Raw genomic sequence first — 22473 nt, 5'->3', positions numbered from 1 at the left:
ACACACAGTAATCTATCTTTTATTAAGGTCTGTCTTTCTTTTCTTTACAGGGTTCCCAGCCCTATGCCGGCAGAACCCCCCAAAGCAGCAGAGCCCCCTGTTCCTTTAGAAAGGAAACGGAACTCACGGAGCCGCAGCTCATCCACTTCCTCGTCCTCATCCTCCTCCTCGTCATCCTCCAGTTCTTCGTCCAATTCAGATTCCTCCAACTCTTCGTCCTCTTCTTCAAGCTCTTCATCGTCTTCTTCTTCCTCTCCCTCCAACAAAGCCAGCAGCAAGAAGGGCACATCTCCTGTTTCTAGACGGTGAGTTTCTTCATTTTCTTTTTTTATATCGTGCTTTCAAAGCACCCTTGGTGCACAGTGCTCAAGTGCAGAGTGCAAGGTGCTCCCCGAGAGTCCTACCAAAGGTATGGGCTCCAATAACCAATTGTCCCAGGCCAAGGCCAGAAGACAACATGAGTCGTTGGGCTCACCGATTGTGAAGCTAAGTTGAGCCCCATCTTTCCTCACCCCCCAGCACAAAAAGGCACAGGCAGGGAGTAAGGCTCTTCAGACTCCCCTCGCCTCACTGCTATTGGTAGTCCCTTTACCCTGTGTTCCACGGAAGTTTCCCCCAGGGCACCAATCCCTGGCCCAAAGGACTCCAACACCCAAACCCATGAAACAGAATCTTGCACACAAAAGATGAAACAAACACAAAAAAAATAAGTGCCAAGTGCAAATAAGTGCTTGTGCCACGAGTGCCCGTTAAGGTTCCGGCTGGCGGCCGGCATAAAACAATTTTCTGCCTAGCCAAAAGGCCAGAGCAAAGAAAAAGGTGCTTATAGGAAGATTAAAAGCATGATCCTGTGTATGGGGCACAGCAACTCTGGCTTGTCTATAACCTTTTAGACCTTTGGCCATAGCATCAAGTATTTTCCCCCGTCTCATCAGAAGGGTCTGCCGCTCCCAACTGACAATTCAGGTACTTCACTTGATCTTAGCCAAAAGGCAGAGAAGCGATTGAAGGTGCGTTTCATCTCTTCCTGGTTAGATTGTTTAGCCGGCTGTCTAATAATGCTAATGGAAATAATGTTTATCCGTCACTCCACAGATCGCGCAGCCCAAGGAAACCTATTGACTCTCTGCGTGACTCCCGTTCCCTAAGTTACTCTCCTGCAGAACGAAGGCGCCAGCCATCTCCCCCACGAAGGCGGTAAGTCGAGGCATTCATCAGAAAAGCTTAGTGCTCCCCACTTACATGGTGAATAATCAATTTTAAAGGCTCAGATTACTGGCAAGACAGATAATGTATAGCTTCTACCTAAACTATATATGCTGGGTGGGAAGGAACTAAAATGCAGAGTTTATTACCCTTGAGTCCACAGGATTTACTGGACTGCAGCTCCCAGCATGCACTCTTGATTATATGTTGAAGGATGCTGAGATTTGTTGTCTAGCAATATCAGGGGCTCCACATTAAGGACCAGACTCAAATGAAAGCAAATTGTTTTTCACACGTGTCGATGTTTTTTGTCTGCGATATTATTTATGCTTATATATTATGCACCCCTCATGCTAATCATTTGCTCCATGTACTTTTCTCTCCTGTACACATTGTCCAGCCGCTAACAATGCTTTGCACGATGTCTCGCGTTAATTTTTTGGGGAAAGCCTGCGTTTTATGTGCACAAATGATAATCTGTGCTTTATTTACTTTAGAGAAAGGGATTCTGGGAGGAATCGGGACTCACCAGAACGGAAGAGGCGAAAGGATTCACCCGGCTCCAGACACTCTCACAAAAGAACGTCAAGGTATTCACAGAGCCCTCTGTCTTCTCTAGGGAGAAATGCTTAACCGCTACAATGTAATGGCTGTCACCCAGACTGAACAGCAGAGGGCGCTCATGTGACATTCCATTTAAAAGACCAGTAAAATTAAACATTTTTTAAAAAATTTGTTTCTACTTAACAAAAAAAAAACCACCAAGACAATTAACTTTAAATTTGCAAAGCCTGTATTAAGAAATAACTTACCTATTCTGCGCTTGCGCTCCTCTTCAGAAATGGCGATAGGGCATCGATCCATCGTGCCGCGCTCGATTTCTCCTCCCTGCCTTGTGAGGAGAAATCAAACGCCGTACGATGGATTGTGGCCGTTTCTGAAGAGGATTGCATGCGAAGAATCGGTAAGTTATTTCTTAATAAAGTCTTTGCAAATTTAAAGTTAAAAGTGTCTTGGTGTTTGTTTTTTTTGTTAAGTAGAAACAACATTTTTAAAAAATGTTTTTAATGTTACTGGTCCTTTAAGAACTGCTAATATTTTTGAAAAAAATGTAATGTCCCCATTAACCATTAGCATTAGTGACTGCTAGACACAGCACAGTATTTTTATGTCCCCTTGGAGGTTTGAGTCTTCGGGTGAAGGTCCAGTTGGCTCATAACTATATATAGATATATATTCAGATATATAGAAACATTGGTGCATCAGCCATAGTTCCAATATTCTATAGAACAGCCGATACGACTTCAAGAAGCATGTAAAAGCCATTGTTCTTAAAGGGATACTGTCATGGGAAAAAAAAAAATTCCAAAATGAATCAGTTAATAGTGCTGCTCCAGCAGAATTCTGCACTGAAATCCATTTCTCAAAAGAGCAAACAGATTTTTTATATTCAATTTTGAAATCTGACATGGGGCTAGACATATTGTCAATTTCCCAGCTGCCCCAAGTCATGTGACGTGTGCTCTGATAAACTTCAATCATTCTTTACTGCTGTACTGCAAGTTTTCCCTCCCCCCCCCCCCCAGCAGCCAAACAAAAGAACAATGGGAAGGTAACCAGATAGCAGCTCCCTAACACAAGATAACAGCTGCCTGGTAGATCTAAGAACAACACTCAATAGTAAAAAACCATGTCCCACTGAGACACATTCAGTTACATTGAGAAGGAAAAACAGCAGCCTGCCAGAAAGCATTTCTCTCCTAAAGTGCAGGCACAAGTCACATGACATGGGGCAGCTGGGAAATTGACAAAATGTCTAGCCCCATGTCAGATTTCAAAATTGAATATAAAAAAATCTGTTTGCTCTTTTGAGAAATGGATTTCAGTGCAGAATTCTGCTGGAGCAGCACTATTAACTGATGCGTTTTGAAAAAAACATGTTTTTCGATGACAGGATCCCTTTAAATGTTTTCACTGATCAAGACTGCCCCCCCCCCCCAAACACTGTTATAGAACCAGCTACAGGGTTAACTAACTTCACAATTGAGGGGAGACACCACACTTGGGAATTCATTTAATTTGCTTCCTGGTATATAGAGAACATTTTATGTTGGGTTCTATTTGCAGACTGGCATAGTGACCTAGAAACAGGGCATTTACCCCCATATGTAATAAAGGCACTTAAGTTTGCCCAGGAGCAGTAACCCATAGCAACTAGGGATGCACCGAATCCACTATTTTGGATTCGGCCCGAATCCTTCACGAAAGATTCGGCCAAATACCGAAACAAATCCTAATTTGCATATGCAAATTAGTGGTGGGAAGGGTAAAATATTGTTTACTTGTTTTGTAAATTTCCCACCTCTAATTTGCATATGCAAATTAGGATTCGGTTCGACCATGCAGAAGGATTTGCCCGAATCCTGTTGAAAAAGGCAGAATCCTGGATTCGGTGCATCCCTAATAGCAACCAATAAGATATTTGCTTTTGAAATGCTACCTGTTGCTACGGGATTACTGCGCCTGGGCAAACGTAGTGGGGGGCATTTATAACCACCCAGCTGCAGATTTCCCCCAATCAGATGTTTGCTTTCATTGGTTTCCTTGCAGCTGGCTGGAATAATCTAATCACTGATTCTATGGTTTCTATGGGTAACTGCCCAGGTGCAAATTTGCCCAGAGTTTTTAAAGGAGCCCCGGTGCCTTTTATTACATAACCCACTTAGAATTACATCTCTACTACAGTTATTGGATTTGACTGGATTCCTTTTAACAGAGGAAAAGGGGGTAGGACGGTTGGTTATTTTATGAATTGAGATGGGCTGCGGGTTCATGAGGTTGTCCTGTTTTATTATACACAGCGTGTTTACTGATTACACATGTTCTAGAGTGACCGTATGTAACACGTTTGTTCCTCTGTCTCTCATATCAGGTCTCCATGATCCGTTGCCGTCGATTAACCTGATTTTTCTTGGACGTTTCCTCCATCTATCTGCAATGACTATGGGACTTGGTTCGTTCGGTGACCCTTTTTTGCCTGCAAGGGTGCAGACTATTTACTTTTGAGTGACCCATATTGCTTTTTTTTGTGGGGGGGGGGGTCTGAGGCAGCTGAAACTGTGACTGATACAGGGGGCCTGTGACTCCCCTGCATCCATACTGTGTCTGACTGCACTACATTGGGACGGCTACATTCACCCCAGGATTGGCTCTCTTGCCCACGTTGTCCCGACTATCTTAAACACGGAATATGAAATGTGAACTTGCACCCACCTCACTCGGGTTGTGTCCTCCCTTGCGGGTGACGCCACCCAGCCCTCTACTGGGAGATGCCGTCTATAGACTCCGTATATCCCCCCCCCTCCCCCGCCGTCTAGGTTACGTCTGCCCAACCCAGCTCCCGTCTTTCGTTCTGCATCAGCAATTTCGTAATAAGTGAATTTAAAAAGTGAGACTTATGTTATGTGTTTAAAATCTTTTTTTTTTTTTTTGTAATCTGTACAGCGAGAGAATCCTTTCTGTCAATAAAAGAATGGGCAAAACCCGGAGGTTGTATTAGTCACTGCCGTGGGCTTGGTACAGAGTCCCCTCTGAGTCTGCGGTTGGTCGATATTTTAATGTCTTCCATGCTGCGCGAGTTCCCATGTGAGGCTGCTCTTTAAACAAAAGACTCAGGGCTAGGCTGTAGATTATGTCTGAGCAGTTGTCTAGCGTTAGCGCAGAAGAAGCAGCAAATGAAAGACAAAAGTCAACCACGCCGGCCAAAGGAGGCCAGACCTTGTCGCCGAATTCCTTCCATCGATGCAAATGCAGCTGCAGTCTCTCTGACCCCTGCCTTCTGGGTCATCCGTAGGAATGGCGGGGCTTTCCATAGGACAGTACATCCAGTTCAGTGCGGTGCTCTGGGGGTATCCCGGCTCTGCCTCCACGTTGCCTCCTTGGAATTTCCAGTACTGCTTTCCCTTGAAGAAATAAGTGTCACCTGTGGGACAGATGGGTGGAAGAGTTAAATGATGTGTGAATGAGGCATTATTTACATAAAGAATTACCTTCTAATGGAGACTGGGGTGGATCATACATGGGTGCAGTGCAGAGAAACCTATGTTGGGTCAAGGATCATCAAGAAGGTTCTTCTATAGGTCTTTAGGAGAACCATATAGAGAAGAGTTGGTCTGTGCAGGGAACCAAAGCATTTTTGGATGGGAAAGAAGCGACTTGAGGACTTGAGTCACCTGACCTGTAATCTGGCAAATTCCAGTGAAGTCAGATCCCATTGGCTAGATACGTGTCCTGAGGCGTGTTTGTTGTGAGAAACTACTCTAGGGGGGCAGAGATGGGTCAAGATGTTACAGTGCAAAATGTCTCCTCCAGCTGGCAGCTTTGTTGTCTGGGTTAGCAAAGATCTAGTTGTTCTCTGCAAGAGCACCCTCTTGTGGCGAGGCATTCTCACTCCAGCTGTTGAGTGACGGGCCAGATATTAGGACTAGTCTTCATTATGGACCAGTTGCTCAGTCAAAATGGCTCTTGAGAAACTTGAACGGCAAGGATTTTGACAAAGGTGGTGTAAATCTGAGGGGGGGGTGGTATGCTGAAATTTAAAGAAAAACTTCAATAAAGTCTGGTTGTTTTGGAATTGTGTTTCTAATTTTATTTACCCAGTAACGCTGTGCAGAAGAGGCAGCCACTGCCCCCCAGCAGCCATTAACTATTGCTCTATGAGGCTACAATATTGTCATTGTGACTTTTATTATTTTTCTTGCTATTCTATTCATATTCCAGTCTTTCATTAAAACCAATGCCTGGTTGCTAGGGTCATTTGGGCTTTTGTAACCAGGTAGCTGCTGAGATTCCGAACTGTAGAAAACCTTACCCTACATAGACCCCCCCAGCCTAGCTGCCCCCCTGGGCAAATGCCCCTAACTTTACTTACCCCTCCGTGCAGATTCTGTCCAGCGGAGTTCACGGCAGCCATCTTCAGCCGCCTCGGTAAGCTTCGGAATGAGACCGGCGATTCAGTGATTTTCGTGAGTTTTGCCACGTGCGTAGTTGTTGCGAAACAGAAAATTGCTACAACTACACATGCCCCGAAACGCCGGTCTCATTCCAAAGATTACCAAAGAGAAGAAGATGGCTGCCGTGAACTTCGCTGGACAGAATCTGCACGGAGGGGTAAGTAAAGACTTAGGGGCATTTGCCTGGGGTAACAGCTAGGCTGGGGTGGTAGGAGGGAGGGGGTCTATGTAGGGTAAGGTTTTTTTAATTAAGGGTTTGTTACTCCTTTAAGGATTTATGTAAATATAATTTCAGCATAAGAAGCAAACATAGATATTATGGGTAAAGATAAGAACCCTTAATCATGTTTGGTTGTGTAGGACTCCCAGGTTTACTTCAGGAATACTCTGTACGTTTTCTATGGATTGGCCTGTTCTTGACTAAAAAAATCCTTATAGGGGGGGTTCCCATTGTATTGAAGTTGATGTGCAGTACAAATACAAGCAATACAAATGTGACCAGTAGAGGGGGCCCCTGTTCCAACTGCCTGATTTGGACCCTTCACACTTACAGCAGGGTTGCCAGTTGGTACACGACAGTAGAGAATGGGATTTGATGTATTTGGGTTTTAGGTATATTTTTCTTAGCATCCGCATGCCTATTTTATACATGTTTATTTCATATGATTGCCTCTTTGGTGCCAGAACAGTTCCCGATCTCTGACGGACTGTATGAATCGGTTCTTTGACTGCCACCTCCTTCAGCAGAACCGGTTTAGTCCTGTGGGTGTTGGGTATCAGTGGTGAACCCATTATCCATTGCAAGTAAGTGAAGAGTTCCACGACTATATAAAGAGGCCTTGGAACGACTTAGTGACGTCTAATTTCCTCCTGTTCTACTACAGGTTGGACATTCATTTTATTATACAAATTGGACCAGTGTTATTAGTGGAGTTCCGCAAGCCTCTGTACTAGGTCCCTTGCTTTTCAACTTGTTTATTAATGACCTGGAGGTGGGCATTGAAAGTACTGTTTCTATTTTTGCAGATGATACTAAATTGTGCAGAACTATAGGTTCCATGCAGGATGCTGCCACTTTGCACAGTGATTTGTCTAAACTGGAAAACTGAGCAGCAAACTGGAAAATGAGGTTCAATGTTGATAAATGCAGGTTATGCACTTTGGCAAAAATAATATAAATGCAAGTTATACACTAAATGGCAGTGTGTTGAGATGGATCTTGTGTTTTTTGTGCATAACAAGTTGTCATTCTGTGGCTACTAAAGCAAATAAAGTTCTGTCTTGCATAAAAAAGGGCGTTAACTCAAGGGATGAAAACATAATTCTGCCTCTTTATAGGTCCCTGGTGAGGCCTCATCTGGAGTATGGGGGCAGTTTTGGACTCCAGTCCTTAAGAGGGATATAAATGAGCTGGAGAGAGTGCAGAGACTAAGTGCAACTAAACTGGTTAGAAGGAGGGAAGACTTAAAATTATGAGGGGAGACTGTCAAGGTTGGGGTTGTTTTCTCTTGGGGAAAAAGGCGCTTGCGAGGGGACATGATTGTAACTTTACAACAAAAAAAAAGTCAACTTTTCAACCCAACTTTATGCTGGAGCCGTTCTAGTATTACCCAAATAAGGCACGTTGAGATGTACATAGTTGGGAAGGGCTTGGAGAATCCCAAGTACAATGAGATCTGTTGCTATAGGTCACTACTGTTACAAACAGGTGGAAATATGGTGGGGGTTTGTAAAGTATTTACAGAGGTAGTTTCAGGGTTTTCAGAGATTCGGGTAAAATGAGGAGATTGTGAAAGGCTTGGAGACTCTCTGGTACAATGAGAGTTTTGCTGAAGGTATGTAGTGTTCCAGGAACAGAATTCTGGTGCCCGGGGCTTGGAAAGTTTTTGGCACATGAAAAGGCTTTGGAGATTATCTGGGACCTGGAGATGTAGGGTACAGTTAGCAGAGTGTTGGGTACAATGTTAGGTAGGTCATTGTTTGGGGAAAAAACAAGGCATGACTAGTCTAGAAACGGGATATTTTGTGTCACGTCCCTTGGAGAATTCTCAACAATTTTGTAATATTCCTAACATCTGGTATTGTTTGGCCAGAACCAGGGAGTCTGTTCTAGCAGGAGGGCGGCCAAGATTGTTTAGGCAGTGCTACAAAATGAAAACATTAAGTGAGAATCCCTAATACAATGCAGACATAGATTTTGTAATTCTCAAGCACCTAGTTTGATGGAGTTAAGACTCCTAGGCACAGAAGTATTTTGAGCAGGGCTGGCAAGTCCCAGGTGTATAGTTTATGTGGGTAAAATGGAACTATGGAGTTAATAAAATCTCAGAAACAGAGTATAGGTAAAGCTGAGTAAGATCTGCGAGAGATGGAGTTGAGGGTTAGGGTGGGAAATCTAGAGTGTACAACCGAGTTAGCAGGATGAGGTCTCTGAAGTCCCTGTCCCTATTACCAGAGTCATTTACAGAGAAACCCTTCGGTTTAGTTACATAATGAAGCACACGTAGAAGGCAGGGAAGTTTCTCACCGTTTTCCCAGCTTATTATGTCATCGATATCAGATGGCACGCCTTCCCATAATCTGCTGTCTTTTGGGTACCCAGAGTCCATCTGTCCTCTATTGTCATCAAACCTCCAGAACAGATTTTTACGAAAGAAGTAGGTCTTGAGGTTGTGCTTCCAAACAAAAGCTGCATCCACTCCGTCTGTATTCAGTCCGAAGTCGGACAAAGGACGAGGGTATCCTGGTTCCACCAAAGTGTCCTTGAAAACCCAGAACGAGTTTCCTGCACAGATGTCATAGGACAATAATTTATGTCACCAGGCTCCATCACAGCCTTCTATGCAGAAGGTGAACTGCCCCTTTAATATAATTTACCCAGTAATAAACATTCATATAGAAAATATTATGGGGAAATACTGTGGCACTTTCATTTGTTCAATCTTTCTGGCTGTGGTGGGAATATATAACCCAAATTCTCTCGTGACCCTAACAATAACTCACCCGCAATAAACACAATCTTGCTGTCATTGTTTCTCTCATACACGGCGTCCAATTTGGGCAGGTCAGGAGGGAGTCCCAGCCAAAAACGGTTGAGGTGAGCAGGGTTGAGTGAGACCAACTGCCTTGAGGACTGCACTCTCCAGAAATACCTGTCTAAAACCGAAAAAGGTGTTATCTGGAAAATAATATTGAAATTAAACACCAACCCATAAAAGAGAGGGCAAATACTATGTTGGCTCTTACTCTTAAAGAAGAACGCTTCTCCTCGGATGTTGGCAATGGCATCGAAGTTGGTTGAGCAGCGATCTGGGAATGGGAGACGGGATCTAAAGGGAAGTAAGAATGTGTCTGAGATTAATAGGGGCTTGGGAATCGGTTAGTGATGATTGGGTTCTGTTGATGATGTGTGCTCCTATTAAGGCATCGTTGGTTAGGTTTAATTTTTCCTACATGGCAACAGTGACTAGTGTAGAGCTGCCCACCTGGGGGGCTTTGAGTTGTAACTTTGCTGGGCTCAGCCTGAATGATAGGGAGATATTTGAGGAAGAGGCCTAATTGTGCTCCTATATACACCTGAAAGCCCATCTTTAATGGCAGGTAGGATTAGTTTTAGGGAGAAAACGTATTTGTTGTCCTACATACAAGCTAAGGAGGTCCTGGCCATGTTGGATCTTCAAAGTGGGTTGAAGCTCGACAAAGACTGACTTACAAGAAGACACCACGGGCCATGGCCTACTGTCAAATGAGTTTTAATGAAAGTTTTTGAACTTGAATTGGTAAAAAAAAAAAATGGCTGGCATAGTAGCAGAAGGTCTTAGAGATGGTGCTTATGAGCATGGACATGTGACAGACTGTGCGGTATGTTCAATTCCATTAATGGTTTGTGTACACTGTGATGGCTGGTCATTCACTGATTGGTGTGGTTACAGAAGGGCTACTGTCGAGAACAAGGTGCCTTTTTTGGTACAAGAAAGTCCAGAAAATGTACTTACCCTGGAGTGGGCCCACGTGGCGGGAGGACGCGCCTGGTTGGTGTAACAGCAGGAGGTCTGTTCCCAAATTCTGGACGACCTGAGGGGTTAAACGATAAATACATAGGCATTAAAATAAGAACTGGAAAGAGCTGGAAACATGCAGTGAGGAGTTGTATGGCTCATGGTTACCAATATAATTAGTATTCCATTTTGTAATGTAAGGTGAAATCAGTAAGTGTAATGCTGTATGTATACTGTACATAAACTTAATGACGACTGGTAGCTTAGAAATAAATCCAGCAGCACTCCGAAATTCATTCAGAAAGGGTTTATTGCCACCAGCAGGCAGTGTTTTGGACCTTACCAAGCCAAGGCTTGATAAAGGGTACGACTACACCATGGGTTTTGGAGTGCTGGATTTATTTCAATTTGGTAAATATTTACACAGTAGGAGGCTTTTACAGCCTGCACCCAATACAACAACTAAGGTGGCCATACACGCATCAATATTATCATATGAAATGAGGTTCAGTTTGTGTCTGGTGGGATATCGGTAGTTTCTGTGATCGTACAGGATGGACATTTTTTATTGGGTGCCTTTTGAAGGTTCCTGAACATCGGCAAAACTTAATTCTCAATCGTCAGATCGAGGTGGAATTATTTCGTTTCTACCAAGGGTTGCAGGAAAGACCATAATTGTAACCTGTATGGCCAACTCTAGTGTTCAGAGACCATGAAGTGCCTAGAATCTTCCAATGTGTTATTGCCCTGTCACAGTCTCACTCAGCTTAACAATTCCTCACATAGTACAACCAAGTGCTCCTGCTAATGGTCTGCACCTCACAACATTTTTACATTAATTTATTTATTAATAAAATGCCTTACCATAAAGAATTTGTATCCCCTCCACGTCATCAGGGGGCAGTCGGTATTTGGTTGGGTCCCCTACAGTCCCCTGATAGTACGGCTTCATGATGGAGTTTTCACTGGAAGAGTGATACAGCCCTAGAGAGTGTCCGAATTCATGAACTGCCACTGCGAAGAGGTCAGTACCGTCCTCGGCTAAAGGAAACAAAACAAAAAATGGATCATAAACCAGGTTAATTAAGTAAGATGATGGAGACCACAAGATAAACAAACTGTGTTTTGAAACAAGAAAGAGGAAGTGAAAGAAGATAATGGAAGGCGTGGCCTATGGTTCTATCTTTCTTGAGTTTGAGGCGTAACAGGAGGAAACTATTAAGGTTAAGAACAAAGATTCTCTCTATCTTTGTGGAAACATGAAGCCTGGTAATGGTAATAAATGACTAATTAGGAGGATGCTCAGGCAGCTGATGCATCTTCAGTAAGAGGCCAAGGCAAACCTAATCAGATGATTGTGACCCTAAGGGTCAAGACTGCCCACATGCTATCTGCAAGAACATTTGAGAGAAGTACATGTGTATAGAGCAGAACCTTCAGACATGTCCTTATCATTATGCTTCTACTGTTAATGTCAAGTCCTTTGCCACCAATGCCAGAGGAGTAGGAGACCATCAGATGAAAGATGGCCAACAATGGCCTCAACCTTAGAGGCCATCTCCTGAATTAGGGGCAGAGTGTGACATTTGTTTTGAGGCGGGTACAAACAGAAGACTTTCCAAAGGCAAACCTATAATTATTTCGCAAAAATTGCACCCCTATTTAAATATGTAAGGGTATTAAAAGGTCCAAGGCGTTCCATAAGCATATAAAGGTACAAGGCTGAAGGCGAAGGGTCATGAAACTCCAAGGTGACTTCTGATATCCTCATGTTTTACAACAGGGGGTATATTATCTTTTTATAATACACAAGTTTTAGTGAGTCGTCAATTTAATCAATAAGAATTGATTATAACTGATGACATCATTAAGGATATTTTTAGGATATTGTGTATTATATATTAATATTTAGCAGATGGCCTCTTTTTTTTGGGGGGGGGGGTCCTTGCTTACCTAAATCTTCCTAAACCTTCTTTATTCTCCTCCTATATACTGTATGTGGACACCCCAACCTTAGCCTCCAGTCCTCCTAATAGGTAGAATTAACATTTTAGAGTGTGAAAATGAATCATTATCTGTTATATACTAGAAATCCCATTGGAGTGCATGGAAACGGATGAATGATGGCTCCACTAAGAACCTACCACTGGGTAACGGAAGTGTTTGGCCCATCAAATTGGGTCAGGTCTAGTGTAGAACGATAACTTGTGTGTCCTTTGAAAGTTATTTTTAAAGTCAGCCTCATCATGTAGACAGTAATAAATAATATATGGTGCCTGTTCTCAATTTTGGCTAAAATTGTTATTTTTCAAAATGACACCCTCCTTTAAGCTCCCAGGTGATTGGGTGATACTTTGGGATAATAGTAAGTAAGCGTAGGTTAGTGTGTAGGAACCAAGGGAAGTCTTCATAGAGGGTAGGATAGGAATTGTGCATGACGTTGCATGACTGAGATATATTTGGGAAGGAGGCACATTTAAGAAGTGGTCCCATTCTGCCACGAGGTTGTATCCAGGCCACCAGGGGTGATGAGAACTGGGAATTAGCTCCATGTATGAGTAAGTCAAGAAAAAAAGAGGATTCAAATAAGACACTAATAAGAGCTTCCACGACTGGAAAGGCTGTGCCATTTATACAAGTTTGAGAAGTGACCCTCTTATACAAGCTGAAACGTACTATTATATGACCAAGATTCATCCGCATCCATATGAGTGTCTCCAGACCTATCCCCCACACCAGGGAAGAAAGCATGACCTAGAGTTCCTCCTTGACCATCAAAGGGATAGCCATCTCCATGGGACCCAGCAACAAATTCTACACGTATGTCGGACTTCTCTTGCGTTTCACTAAATTTCAGTTGCGTCTCTTGGCTCCAGACTGCAAGAGCAGTGTTTATCAGGGTGCGGGTGACATCATGCGACAGGGTACTGGGGGAGTTTTCCAACCTATCAGAGACATAATATATTGAATGGAGGCATTTGCCATGGTTTTTGTCTTGAGTTTTTTTTATCTTTTTACCTCTAATTCTCACCTCCAACTCAGCAACTTTTTATCCCACACAGAGCCGCTCAGAACATATCTCTTAGTGCGACGAGAGCGGCGCTCGGGCCTCATAATGATATCGGGAAGTGAACATCGTGGCTTTTTCATCATGAGCACAGTCGCATCATCTAATAATGATAAGTGAAACGAAGAGAGTGATAAAACATATTGAAACATCATTATTTTTTTTCAAAAAATGGAGTCCACAAAATTTCAACTCAAGCCACTTGACACAGCTTTGGTATCTGGCAAATGTGATGTAAATGAATAATCTTTTCCATAGCACACTGTCTGATTTTCTCTAAATTCAAGTCTATAGTCCATGGACTTGACTTTTGTACAGATTGAGGAGGCCTAACTGAAGCCTTCAACCCATGTGGTCAAATACTTTTCTCCACTGAAATGATCACATAGCAGATGCATTAGTTCAGGGGTGGCCAAAAGGTAGATCGGTATCTACCAGTAGACCTTCAGCTGGAGATCAGTAGATCTCAAGACACTGTCAACAAACAGCTTGTCTAACTCACCCTCCTGTTTCATGCTTTTCATCCAGATATTTATTAAGTTAAGGTCACATAAGAAATATAGGTTTGTTAAACATAACAATATACATTTTCTTTTAAATCCATATTTAAGTTATATTTTCCATGGAATAGAGCGCGAACAATGTTTTATAGATGTAGATCATAATGGGACATCATCAATAAAAGTATCATTAGTAAAGTATGGGCGCTCCTGCATTAGTTTCTTCCAGAAGGTCTGCTCCATCTACAGAAACATTCCATTCTTGTTAAGGTCTGGCCCATCTACAGTAGTGAATCCTTTTTTTTTTAAGAAGACGTGGAACCATTTACATGGTCCTTCCTTGTCCGGTCATGCCAAAACTGGAGTTCTGTTGACCTTAGCAAGCCCCCCTCCCAACAAGTCATCTAAACAATAAGCATAGTATATAAGCCACCATAGTCCACAAATGAACTTAATAAAGTGCCCTACGGTCCTCAACAAAGTGTCACTGAAGACCCACATTGCACCTGAGTGCCCCAATAACCCATACACATATTATTGTGCAGAATTGCATTTTTTTCGCATCTACAGAGTGGCAGTACCCAGTATCTTCCATTGATTTTTTTTGTAGTTGCTATGATGACCTGCTAGGTTCTGCTAGGTTCTCCTGCTAGGTTCTCCTACAGAATTGTCACCATAATGATTCCTTACCCAGTTCCCCGGTTTCCGGCAAGCCTGCTACTCTTTGCATAGCCTTGACTGCCTCGCGAAGCCCCTCCAGTGTTTGCTGCTGAGCTGAAAAAGGGTCTGGAGGAGGAAGGTAGCCATATCTTGTCAGCCAATCCTATGATTAGAGATTTTATTTAGAGCAGTTCCGTCCAAAGGAAAAAGTCTTCTCTAGCATTAATAATGGGATAGGTACAGAAAAAAGAAAATGATGGCACAATAATTGAATTAAACTCAAATCTTTACATGAGAGTTACTTTGACATGATGCAGACAATGCAATTGTACAGACACATTTTCATTGGTCCTTTTTTTATACTTGGTTTTTGAAAGAACTTCTCTTTTAAGATTCATGATAGGAAGGAAGGGTGAAGATTGCATAACAGAAAAGGGTACTGAATTTAAGGATAGCATTGAGGGGTATTTACAGAAAGGTTGGGGAATATAAGAAGCCAGAGAGTGATGACAGATTGGTAGCAGAAAAGAAGAACTATGTTATTATGGGACACAGCGGGCAGGGGGATTATGTTTAAAGGAGAACTAAACCCTAAAACTGAATATGGCCAAAAATGCCATATTTTATATAGTGAACTTATTGCACGAGGCTAAAGTTTGAGCTTGTCAATAGCAGCAATGATCCAGGACTTCAAACTTGTCACAGGGGGTCACCATCTTGGAAAGTGTCTGTGACACTCACATGCTCAGTGGGCTCTGATTGGCTGTTGAGAAGCGAAGCTTAGGGCTCGTCACTAATTATCCAGCAGAAAATGAGCTTCCCTGGCTGTAATATAAGCTGATGCTACAGGTTTGCTGATTATTAAATTCTGATTCTAATTGCACTGGTTTCTGTGCTGCCATGTAGTAATTATCTGTATTAATTACTAATCAGCCTTATATTGTGACATTTCTATTCTATGTGTACTGTATATTGTGAGTGGGTCCCTAAGCTCAGTAAGTGACAGCAGCACAGAGCATGTGCAGTGAATCAGCAGAAAAGAAGATGGGGAGCTACTGGGGCATCTTTGGAGACACAGATCTTTACTGCTAAAGGGCTGTGGTTGCCTTGGGCTGGTACAGAAGCACAAAACATAATGTACAACATTTCTACCTACTTCTTTAGTTAGGCTTTAGTTGTGCTTTAAGAGGTGAGAGGGTCTAGAATGAGACATTGTCTCCATGTTTTAGTGGAACCATAGTGATAAACCTTAAACTTATATGCATATAACAATGAAGTAGTGCAGGTGTTATTTTGTAGGATGAACTGGTTGGCAGTTAAAGCCCAGGAGTATAACATTACATCTCTAATTGTGTGACATCTGTTGAAGTAGAGTCACACTGACTACCATTGGAAGGGGATCAGAAAGCTGTTTAGTTATCTACTCCACAGAGTAGTAGTGTTGAAAATGTGCAAATGATTGAGGTAATGATAGGAAAAGAGGTTGATACTGGGCTGGAAGGATTGTTAGGAGCGGTGAGGTGATACCTGAGGAGCAAGATTGTGGAAAGGATTGGACTATGATGGTGATGCTGAAAGAACACACAAGGGTAGAAAGGTAATATAGGAAGGGAGTTAGAAAAGTGTGTTAGTTTGCTATTTGTTAAAGTGTAGTTTAGTGGAATTGCTGGGATTGATGGAAGGAAAAATTGGAATTAGCAGGAAGCAGATACTGATGTCAGTGGGATTGTGATGCTGAAGGATGCAAGTGCTGTTGTGAGTAGTAGGGTGATGGTAGAGATGAGGGCTGTAGAGCAGTACTGTAATGCTAGAGGATGTGATTAGTAGGGCAATGCTGGTGGAGCATGATGAATGTACTGATGTAAGAAGTAGGGTGATGCTGGAAAGGTAGGATGAATAGACTGATGCGAGTAGTTGGGTAATATTGTAGGAACAGGTTGGAGGGATTGTTTGGAGTAAGTCAGTGATCCTGAAGGAACAGGACTGAGCAACTATTGGTAGAAATAGGGTGATGCTTGAGGATCAGGATGAAGGAATTGAAAGAGTATGGGATTATTAAAATACCTCTGGACAAGCAGGAAGACAGTAGTGTCTGAAGTAACAGGGGGAGCAGGGTACTGATGGTAGAAATATGGGTGCTGTAGGTTGAGGGTTGTATGTAGGTGCTTATGTAGTAAAGTAGCAGAATGGAAGTTTTTTTAGTAGGATGCTGGAGAAGGATTTTGACACTGTTGCATAGTAGCTAGAAGATAAAAGTAAAATGCCAGAGGGGCTACTGTAATTTGCCATCAGCAGTCACTATTTATTGGGCTTGTGGGGGGCTGCTTGGGCCTCTGTGTACTTGGAATGCCAGGGCCTATTGTGAAACCCAGTCCGTACTTGGTTGTCTGATGCCACTGGAGTAGTAATGTAGTGCTACTTGAGTAGTAGTGTGGTACTACTGAAATAGTAGTGTGGAGCTACTGGAGTAGAAGTGTGGTGTTACTGGAGTAGTAATGCAGTGCTACTGGAATAGTATAGTAGTGTGGTGTTACTGGAGCCGTACTGAGGTAGTAGTGTGGTAGTGCGATTGGAGTAGTAGTGTGGTGCTACTGGAGTGGTAGTGTGTAGCTACTGGAGTAGTAGTGTGGTGTGACTGAAGTGGTAGTGTGGTGCTACTGGAGTGGTAGTCGGGTGTTACTGGAGTTGTAGTCAGTGCCACTGGAGTAGTAGTGTGGTGCTACTGGAGTAGTAATGTGGTGGTGCGACTGGAGTAGTAGTTTGGTGCTACTGGAGTAGTAGTGTGGTGTGACTAGAGTGGTAGTGTGGTGCTACTGGAGTAGTCATGTGGTGCTACTGGAGTAGTATTGTGGTGGTGTGACTGGAGTAGTAGTTTGGTGTGACTGGAGTAGTAGTTTGGTGCTACTGGAGTAGTAGTTTGGTGCTACTGGAGTAGTTGTGTGGTGTGACTAGAGTGGTAGTGTGGTGCTACTGCAGTAGTAGTCGGGTGTTACTGGAGTAGTAGTCAGTGCCACTGGAGTAGTAGTGTGGTGCTACTGGAGTGGTGGGGTGTTACTGGAGTAGTAGTGTGGTGTGACTGTAGTGGTAGTATGGTGCTACTGTGGAGCAGCAGAATGGGGAAAATTATGTGAAAACTTGGTGATTCACGAGTAGTGGGATGAGTTACTGCTGGGAATAGTTAATTGATTCTATGGGAACAGGATGGAAGAATTGGTAGGAATATCAGGGTTATGCTGCAAGAGTAGGATAACAAATATTGATGGGAACAGTTGAATCATGCTGAACAGGATTGAGCAACTAAGTGTAGTAGTAGGTGATGCTGAATAGGGTGAAGTTATTGAGTGGATGGTTCATACTGAAGGATAAAGGTGGATCATGAATTTATGAATATCAACAGAAGGGCGGTGTGGGAAGATCAGGATAACGTTACTAATGAGAGTAGAAGAGTGATACTTGATGATATGGAGAGGGTGAAACTATTAGGGTAATTCAGAATGGTGGAAATAGTAGGAGAGTGATACTGGTACTTTTCTGATGGAAGCAGCAGTAGGGAGACTCTGGAGGATAAGGAAAGTTCTGATGGGATTCGTAGGTTTGAGATAGGGATACTAATGAGTGTAGGGTAAACTAAACCATCAGGATGGAGGTAATGATGTGATAAGTATTTGATACTAGAGCCTAAGGATGAAGATACTGATGTTTGTGAAAGGGTGGTACAGGGATACAGGAGGATAAGGATGGAATAGCAGGGTGATGCTGAAAGATTAGGAAAGAGGTACTGATGGGAGTATTAGGGTGATGCTGAAGGGCGAGGATAGAGTTACTGATAATAATAGTGTAATGCTAATGCTGGAAGATCAGGTTGGATTATGTAGTGGTGCAATCGAGGAGTTAATCCAGGAGAGATGGATTGATTACTGGTGGGTGATCACAGTGCAAGGGCTGAAGGATTGAGATAGTGATTTGAGTAGAAGACTGTAGTACTGGGGATGGAGGTAGCACTAGTAATAGTGAGTAGAAGACTGTATATCAGAGATGATGAGTAGCACTATAATTAGTGAGTAGAAGAACTGATATACTGGGGATGGAGGTAGCACTAGTAATAGTGAGTAGAAGACAATGATACTGGGGATGAGGTGATCTACTTATTTATAGTGAGTGAGAGTATTCTGATATACTGTGCGATGAGAGTTTAGCACTAATTGAAATAGGGTAGAGAGACTGATGATACATAGGGGGTTGGGGGATGGAGTAGCACTTTATTAATAGTTGAGTAGAAAAGGACTGATGATACTGATGAGGGATGGATGGTAGCACTATAATAGTGAGTAGGACTGATGATACTCGGGATGGAGTAGCACTAGTAATAGTGAGTAGAAGACGGATGATACTGGGGGGGATGGAGGTAGCACTAGTAATAGTGACTAGAAGACTGATGATACTGGGGGATGGAGTTAGCACTAGTAATAGTGAGTAGAAGACTGATGATACTGGGGGAATGGAGGTAGGCACTAGTAATAGTGAGTAGAAGACTGATGATACTGGGGGGATGGAGGTAGCACTAGTAATAGTGAATAGAAGACTGATGATACTGGGGGATGGAGGTAGCACTAGTAATAGTGAATAGAAGACTGATGATACTGGGGGGGATGGAGGTAGCACTAGTAATAGTGAGTAGAAGACTGATGATACTGGGGGATGGAGGTAGCACTAGTAATAGTGAGTAGAAGACTGATGATACTGGGGGATGGAGGTAGCACTAGTAATAGTGAATAGAAGACTGATGATACTGGGGGGATGGAGGTAGCACTAGTAATAGTGACTAGAAGACTGATGATACTGGGGGATGGAGTTAGCACTAGTAATAGTGAGTAGAAGACTGATGATACTGGGGAATGGAGGTAGCACTAGTAATAGTGAGTAGAAGACTGATGATACTGGGGGGATGGAGGTAGCACTAGTAATAGTGAATAGAAGACTGATGATACTGGGGGGATGGAGTTAGCACCAGTAATAGTGAGTAGAAGACTGATGATACTGGGGGATAAAGGTAGCACTAGTAATAGTGAGTAGAAGACTAATGATACTGGGGGGTGGAGGTAGCACTAGTAATAGTGAGTAGAGGACTGATGATACTGGGGATGGAGTTAGTAATAGTGAGTAGAAGACTGATGATACTGGGGATGGAGTTAGTAATAGTGAGTCGGGTGATGCTGGACCGCAGGCTGAATACAGTTGTAAGAGTACAGGGGTCCTGGGATCACAGTGCAAGGGCTGAAGGATTGAGGTAGTGATGTGAGTAGAAGACTGATGATACTGGGGGACAGAGGTAGCACTAGTAATAGTGAGTAGAAGACTGATGATACTGGGGGGGATGGAGTTAGTAATAGTGAGTAGAAGACTGATGATACTGGGGATGGAGTTAGTAATAGTGAGTAGAAGACTGATGATACTGGGGATGGAGTTAGTAATAGTGAGTAGAAGACTGATGATACTGGGGGGGGATGGAGTTAGTAATAGTGAGTAGAAGACTGATGATACTGGGGATGGAGTTAGTAATAGTGAGTAGAAGACTGATGATACTGGGGGGGGATGGAGTTAGTAATAGTGAGTAGAAGACTGATGATACTGGGGATGGAGTTAGTAATAGTGAGTAGAAGACTGATGATACTGGGGATGGAGTTAGTAATAGTGAGTAGAAGACTGATGATACTGGGGATGGAGTTAGTAATAGTGAGTCGGGTGATGCTGGACCGCAGGCTGAATACAGTTGTGAGGGGTCCTGGGATCCAGTCGGGTCAGTGCAGGAGGAGGTTCGTGTAAGTTTGGGTGCAGTTATATCTCACCAGTCCTTTGCTGACGTCTTTTGCGCTCGGGTTCCCTCCAGTCAGGACCAGACTCCCCCACAGCAGCCACAGCACTAACATGTCGGACCTTCCCATGCGCCTCTCCCGCGCTCTGCACCTCAATTTCCGCGCAGCACCTCCTTGGTCTTCTCTTGCGTAACTTGCGCCTCTCTCCGCCACTACTTTCCGAATATCAGCGCTCTAGGATTCTGTGTCCTCAGCTCGTCTCCTGTTAATATGCGACTCTCCTTTCTTGCACTTTCAGCCAACTCTCAGCGCTCTTATCTCCCTTCTCTTAAACCCATGTATACTGCCTGCGCCCTCCTCTCACAGCCCTTATTGGGGTACCCTGTGCTTGCCCTCACTCTGGTCCCTTAGCAACTGCCCCTGTGCGACAATTCAGCGCCCACCCCGTCTGATCTGCCCCTGAGCATCTTTACATCTCCCTCCTCTCCTGCTGCTGCTACTGCTGCACTCTATGCTCTGCAGTCTGTCTGCACTCCATCACTTATACTCCTTCCTTCTGCTCCTCTTCCCCCTCCTGTTGCCCCTCCCATGTGCACCTCCCAGCACCCACAACTCTCTGTCCTACTGCTGCTGCTCTCACTCCTTTCCCTAGCCGGCCCTCCTGCTCTCATGCTCACTGCCACCTGCTGGGTACTAACTGCCACCTGGGAGGAATCCATTCCTTTTCTTGGGAGGAGGGTGGGAACATTAGTAGTGATGGGCGAAAATTTTTCCCGTTTCTGCTTCTCCAAAAATTTGCGAAAAAAATTGTGAAACCTGAAAATTGACGCCCGTGTCAATCTTGATGCCGGCGTTAAAGGCAATGAGCATCCAAATAGTGTTGACACACAGCGATTTTTTTACGCCATCGACTTTTCGAACGGGCGTCCAAAATTTTTTGACGGCGGCAAATTTTAGCAGGAGTATCATAAATTTATTCACCAGCGGTGAAATGTTGAAATGTGATGTCATTGGTTATAAATGGCGCTTAGTGATGTCATTGGTTATAAATGGTGATTAGTGATGTCATCGGTTATAAACAGGGCAGCCATCAGGGGGGGACAGGGGGGAGAGTTGTAGGGGGCCTGAGGTTAAGGGGGGCCCGGCCACGCCACATTTACTTTATTAGCCGGGCCCCCCATCTTTCTGAGAGCTGATGACTTCGGGAAGGCATGGACGTATGGGGCCCTGCGATTTCTGATGGCGGTCCTGGTTATAAATGGTGATTAGTGATGTCATTGGTTATAAATGGCGCTTAGTGATGTCATCGGTTATAAATGGCACTTAGTGATGTCATCTGTTATAAATGGTGCTTAGTGATGTCATTGGTTATAAATGGTGATTAGTGATGTCATTGGTTATAAATGGTGCTTAGTGATGTCATCGGTTATAAATGGTGCTTAGTGATGTCATCGGTTATAAATGGTGATTAGTGATGTCATTGGTTATAAATGGCGCTTAGTGATGTCATCGGTTATAAATGGCACTTAGTGATGTCATCTGTTATAAATGGTGCTTAGTGATGTTATGCATTGAAACTTGTGTATTCTAAGGAATAATGTAACATATGAGGACGTTAGAAGTCACCTAGAAATTCCAGGATGTATATAGAATTGGTCTAATTCCTTAATCTTCTCCTTGGTCACTTCTAATTACACTTATATCTTATAAAAGTGGCTCCATAACAGTTCCAGTTTATAGGGGAAGTTCATCTTCTCAAACCTTTTTTTCTTCAGTTTAGTTGTTTTCATAGAGTGGCTTAGGGATATATATATATATTTTTTTTATTTTTTTAAATTGCTTTCTAATTTTTAATCATTTTTCTAATGAATTCATTTGCTCCATTTTCCACCATCTGGCTGCTGCTAAATTCTTAAAGGAGGCATATAGGATAAATTAAAAAACCCTAATTGTGTAGGCAATTATAAGTTATATATGGTGTTGCTTTTACATGGTGCTAAATTAATATTAACTTTAAAAATAGCTTCTTTATTGGAGCTCCCCATAGATGTTCTCTGGTCCCTGTCTGTGTTTCAAATGAGGGGTGGGTGTGTCCCTGCCAGAAGCACAGTAGGAGGGGGACAGCCAATCACAGCCCTGCAGTCACACAAGCACAGACAGACTTCAGTTCCCTATCAGGTCCTGCTAGCTGCTGATTGGTTCCGGTCCTGCAGTGCA

General features: G+C 43.2%; 2 protein-coding genes across 3 annotated transcripts in view; one reads left to right on the top strand and one right to left on the bottom strand.

Annotated features, from left to right (window-relative positions):
* The window catches only part of srrm2.L (serine/arginine repetitive matrix 2 L homeolog), a 33641-nt gene extending 27802 nt beyond the window's left edge, over positions 1 to 5839 (top strand). For both annotated transcript variants that reach the window (XM_018236738.2, XM_018236737.2), the window contains 4 exons: positions 51 to 305; positions 1096 to 1197; positions 1704 to 1796; positions 4139 to 5839. In XM_018236738.2, coding sequence (XP_018092227.1) covers positions 51 to 305; positions 1096 to 1197; positions 1704 to 1796; positions 4139 to 4148 — 460 coding nt within the window. In that variant the 3' untranslated portion in view covers positions 4149 to 5839. The remainder of the gene's footprint in view (positions 1 to 50; positions 306 to 1095; positions 1198 to 1703; positions 1797 to 4138) is intronic.
* mmp25.L (matrix metallopeptidase 25 L homeolog) lies at positions 4297 to 20771 on the bottom strand. The gene is made up of 10 exons (XM_041577201.1): positions 20290 to 20771; positions 14474 to 14606; positions 13248 to 13386; positions 12893 to 13161; positions 11081 to 11257; positions 10214 to 10292; positions 9465 to 9547; positions 9222 to 9374; positions 8746 to 9003; positions 4297 to 5188 (listed from the first exon to the last, which is right to left on the bottom strand). Exons 1-10 carry the CDS (start codon positions 20383 to 20385, stop codon positions 4920 to 4922), a joined length of 1656 nt encoding a protein of 551 aa, XP_041433135.1. The 5' UTR covers positions 20386 to 20771; the 3' UTR covers positions 4297 to 4919.
* Between the last annotated feature and the right edge of the window lie 1702 nt (positions 20772 to 22473).

The sequence above is a fragment of the Xenopus laevis genome, chromosome 9_10L, assembly GCF_017654675.1.
Source record: "Xenopus laevis strain J_2021 chromosome 9_10L, Xenopus_laevis_v10.1, whole genome shotgun sequence".
NCBI lineage: Eukaryota > Metazoa > Chordata > Amphibia > Anura > Pipidae > Xenopus > Xenopus laevis.
This window is presented reverse-complemented; position numbering and strand designations above follow the sequence as displayed.